The sequence below is a fragment of the Otolemur garnettii genome, unplaced genomic scaffold (assembly GCF_000181295.1).
Source record: "Otolemur garnettii isolate 467f Iridium unplaced genomic scaffold, OtoGar3 scaffold00042, whole genome shotgun sequence".
NCBI classification, from domain to species: domain Eukaryota; kingdom Metazoa; phylum Chordata; class Mammalia; order Primates; family Galagidae; genus Otolemur; species Otolemur garnettii.
This window is the reverse complement of record NW_003852437.1, coordinates 2,353,552-2,358,590: the sequence shown is the minus strand read 5'-3', so window position 1 is coordinate 2,358,590 and position 5,039 is coordinate 2,353,552. Positions and strand designations below refer to the sequence as shown.

The 5,039-nt window shown below is 36.1% G+C and overlaps 1 protein-coding gene across 3 annotated transcripts in view; it reads left to right on the top strand.

Moving 5' to 3' along the window:
- The first annotated feature begins 22 nt into the window (after positions 1-22).
- The window catches only part of STXBP5 (syntaxin binding protein 5), a 136,822-nt gene continuing 131,805 nt past the window's right edge, over positions 23-5,039 (top strand). For 2 of the 3 annotated variants that reach the window (XM_003790263.3, XM_023513519.1), the window contains exons 1-2: positions 28-427; positions 1,700-1,797. In XM_003790263.3, the coding sequence (XP_003790311.1) occupies positions 275-427; positions 1,700-1,797 (251 nt within the window). In that variant the 5' untranslated portion in view covers positions 28-274. Of the gene's footprint in view, positions 428-1,699; positions 1,798-5,039 lie in introns of all 3 variants that reach the window. The other variant, XM_023513520.1, reaches the window with a different exon arrangement.

Here is a 5,039-nt window from a genome sequence, read left to right as displayed (position 1 = left end):
AGCGGCGCCACAGCAGCCGCGGCGAGCGGCGGCGGCCTCGGAGGAAGAGGGGTCGCCGCCCGGTGTTCTTGTGACCGTCGCTTTCTCGTCGTCGCAGCATTTCCTGTTCGGATTATCTTCGGCTCCTCCACCCCCGCCCCGTTGCCACCTTCCCCTCAAGCTCCCACTCCTCTGTGTCCTTGGTGGAAGCTGCCCTCGGCTCCGGTTCGTCTCCCCCTTCTGGGGACCCTCTTGTGCCTCGGCTCCCGGGCTGCGGGGGAGCCCCGCCGAGACCATGAGGAAATTCAACATCAGGAAGGTGCTGGACGGCCTGACCGCCGGCTCGTCCTCGGCCTCGCAGCAGCAGCAGCAGCAGCAGCACCCGACTGGGAGCCGGGAGCCCGAGATCCAGGAAACGCTCCAGTCTGAGCACTTCCAGCTCTGCAAGGTGAACGGAGCGCGCAGCCCCTAGACGCCGTCACAGAAAAATTGGGGTCGTTTTAAGGGGCAGCTCGGGCTTTACTGGGGAGTGTAAGGGAAGAGAACGCCAGTGATAATCATAGCTGTAAAGAAAGGGCTCCCTCCTCCAGCAGACGTTTCTTGGAGATTATCATCTTACTCTTTTTCTTAGATTTCACTCTCTCCCCATTTCACATGCAGCAATCGCTTCAAGGTTGCTTCAGATGTATTATCTGACCTTTAATTCGTATTATGACACGGCGAGCAATAATCTGGAAGCCTTTTATACTCAAGCATATTAATATAATGTACCAAGTTTGAAGTTTCCTTTGGAAACAGTGTCTAATGAAGATTGTTTATCAAAAAGCCAAACCTGTTCTACCAGATCTTTGCTCATCATTTTCCCCTTAAAATGTGGGATGAGCGGTTTACAGTCTCAAGTCTCAGGGTTCTTTTATCATTGTGTTGGGTTAAAAAGTTAGTATTGAGATTTTTGCCTATTAATGACACAGTAATTGCCATAGTGTTCTGTAATTCAGAAAGAATGATGCAGCGAATTAGTTCACCAGCTGCTCATTGAGAAATACAAACTCGTCCTGGTATTAATACATACTTTCCTTACAGATAGTCAAGCGTTTGTATGTCAGAGTTTCTTAAAAGTGTACGCAATATATGTTTTTGTCCCAGTGCTCTAAAATGATCATGGCTTCAGTAGTAAATTGCAAAACTATATGTTGGTCGTCATTTTCATTCTCTTATAAGTGAAAAATTTTGGGATAGAGGTGTTTTGATAATTGCTTTACTGAATCCTTGACTGAAGTAATTATATGACAACTTTTTTCTTAAAAGTTCTGGCATTTAGCATACCAATAAAGTAATGATGAAGTGTTACTCTCCCAAGTAAAGCATGAATTGCATTTTTAAATGGATTTTCGGAATTTTGGACCACTGAAAAGTTTAGTCATTTGCTGTCAGATGTAATAGTGTAGAATACGGATAAGAAATTTTCTTTTGTGGAATACCAGTATTATGGAAAAAGAGAGATTAAAATGTGTCACGTGGATAGATTTGGGGTTTTTTTTGTTGTTGTTCAGGTTCTACGTCAATAAATTTGTTAATATAGATTTCACTTTTTTAAAAAAGCAGTAAGTGTACCTATATGTGTTTTGCATCAGTAACAGTTGGTTCTAAATTCTAATGGCTGTATTGACTTCTTTCTTTTCAAATTTCACTTGCTGCCTTGTCACTTGCCCATCCCTAGACCGTTCGCCATGGATTTCCCTATCAGCCCTCAGCCTTGGCCTTTGATCCTGTACAGAAGATCCTAGCGGTGGGAACTCAGACTGGTGCTTTAAGGCTGTATCCTTTAATTTTGTCTTTTATAACTTTTATAACTTTAACTTTGTTCTCTCCAGTTACCCTATGTTGCTGATAAGTTTGAAAGACATTTTTATTTTCCCATTTAATTACAATGAAATGGTGTGATCTGGTATATATTGAGGGAAATGATGTGGTATTGGCTTTTCCTCATAATCATACATATATTCAGGTTCTATATTGCTGTGATGTTTCCTCAGTTTAGTTTAAATACCTAAACACGTATCCAAATAGAGGTCTAACGTTTTGCTATAATGACTACTTTCTTTGCAAGGAGATACAAGTTCCTAAGTGAAGAGAGATACCTGCTTGTACTAGACTAGTGGTCTGTTGAGTGGGGTATGTGATGAGAAGGTTTAAAGAGCATGTACATTTAAATTATTATGCACAGTAAATTTTGAGCTTATGACCTATTTATTATTTAATGAATTAGAGGTTGGATTTTAATTTGAATTTGGTTGTTTCTGGCATGTCCATCTAGAAAAATAATTGGCAGAAGAGAAATGTAGCAAATTCATTGGCTATAAATGGGTTTGAAGGTTAATATTTCTAGATGTTTTAGAGCATTTTCTTGAAGAAATGAATAGGGATTAATGTACTTTCTTGATAATTTTCCCTTCGGTAGTCTATATTTGTAAAGTATTTGTAAAAACTGCTGGGTTTGCTGTACATTACAGTATTAATATGGAAAGAATTCCTTTTCCTGGATAGGCATGAACTATAGTATAAGCATTTTTTCAATAGTTAAAAAGATTTTCGGAAATCATTTTTTTAGTCTGAACAATGGAGACTACTCAACTTTCTCTTTTTAACTTGAAATAAAAGTTGTGTTTGCTTTTACTGTGGCATTTAATCACACTTAACCAAAATAGTTTTATTTTTAAACTTAAGATTTTGAAAAGAAAATTCTTTGTTTATCCATCTATAGGATATTTGCCTCCTGCATATTCCTAAGGTAATGTGTTGGTAATATATAGAAAAAAAAAATCACTGGGTGATCTCAATAGACATTACTGTTTTCAAAAAAAAAAAAAAAAGTTGTTGGGGAGAAGCTCTAGCCTTTTACATTTTAGGTTTATCTGGCTCCTGAGGAGGAAGGAAACCTGTATTTGAATTAAACATGTGTTAGACTTTTTTTTTGCCTTTTAAAATCTTTATATCTAAAAAGAGTTCTGTGTGGTATCAGGATCCGCCTCAAGGTTCATCTTGATTTTGTGTGTTCTCTTCAAAACGCTAATACAAATTTTCTAATGGACTAGTGAACTGTGTTAACTAAGTGGAGTCTGCAAAACAGCTTAAGTCCTAGTAGTGCAGTCATACCTATTTAAAAGGTAAAGTTTGACCAGGCTAGATCTGAATCCATTCATTTTCTGAGCCAGTATGTCTAAACTCTTCTTGCCCCAATAGCTAGACAGTTAAGGTTACAACATTTTTTTGGCCTCAGTTGTTTAGATGTTTGTGTTCCTGAACTCAGTCATAACCCTTGTAGTTTAGGCTTCCAATTTTAGTCTTATGAAGATGGAAATGAAGTTATTTTGTCAGTGTGGGCGCTGAGTATTCAGAACTCTTGTGTGGTGATAAGACTAGCGCATTGTTGGATCTAGATGGACTCTTTGGAACAGAAAGCAGGTTCCCCGCCCCCACCCCCTGCTCCAGACAAGAATTTCCTATCTGGACTAGAAGAAAAAAGTAAAATTGGATTGACTCAGTTTGTCTTTGATTATTTTGCTTTTCTTTTAAAAGCATTCAGTTTTTACTATTTCCCCGGTGTGGTCACAACAGTCTCTTGGTATATAACTTTTATTTCTTTTAAACAGCCAATCTGGCCTTTTATAATTTAATTATAAATGAGTACCACCAGCAAAGCTGGTTTTATAAAACCAAATATTTTTCTTAGACAACACCTTTAAACCCTAATACATTTGCATTACTAACAAGTTGACCCAAAAGATGTAGTTAAAATGTTAGGCCTAATGCTAATTGCCAATTAAGATCAAGGGTCAAGTGGGCAAAATTATTACCTGTGTATGACTTATAGTGTACTTTTTTACAATTGAAATATTATGTGAATGGCAGTGAAAGTATAATTATAGTTTACAATTATAAAATTTTTTAAGAAACCCCTTACTATATGTTTAAAATGAAATCTGGAGAACTACCAAATTTCTTTCTACTTCCCTTTTTATGAGCTTTGTGTGAACTTTCCAGAGTGATAAATTGGCTTGCCTACCAGTAATACTACCTAGTCATTCCTTCTGTTAGGTTTAAGTAGCAGATGAGCTTTATTTATTATCGCTCTGATTTATAGAGAATGACTAAGACCTTTTTATTTTTATCTCATTTTCCACACATAGGGTTTAAGATACACATTTCTCTGTTATTTTTGAAGGTAGACACCTAAATTTATAGATTCTAATTCTAAAGTTCCATGTTGGTTTAGCATGCAGTTTTGTTACAAGTATAGAATATTGGACCTTGCTCTTTTGTATTTTTTCCTATTGTAGTTGGCTTTTGGGGTATCATTTTCTTTATTTTCTTACAACCCCTTGTAATCTGTAATACATTTGTCATAAAAGACATCTTAACAGCAGAAATAAACTCCTAGATAAAAACTTTTCATTTAGCTTTAGAGCAAAATGTTTCATAGATATTTTCAGAAGTAGGTTCCAGCTATTAGCATTCCAAATGCATATCTATTTTGATATTATTATGAAATATCTTTCTAAATGTTGGAGGATTGTACCAAATTTATTTATCTACCTTGAGTTAAAACCAAAAGAACTAGATAAAGTTGTATCTGATACCTAATGTTGGTAGACAAAAGTTAGTTAAAATCAAAATCCTTAAATAATACCTAACCAATAAAGAAGCAAAATAAATTTAATGAATTTACTGCATTAATGTATAGGAAATGATCGATATAATTGTAAATATGCTTAATGCTCAACCTTCTTAATTCCTGGAGAGAATATGTGCTTGGAGTAACAAGTTACATAGAAGTGATATGATTGAATTATCTTCATTTCTTTTTGCTAGTAGAAATATGTACAATTTGATTCTTAAGAGTAATATAGAGATCAGAACTACTTGAGGTGAAACAATCCATTATCTATTCTCATGTGGATAAGAACACTTGATCTTAGCTAAAAGGCTGAGAAGCGATACCCATAGAATAAGTAAAAGGCTTCTGACTGAATAATGAAGGTATTTTTTTTTTTTTTTTT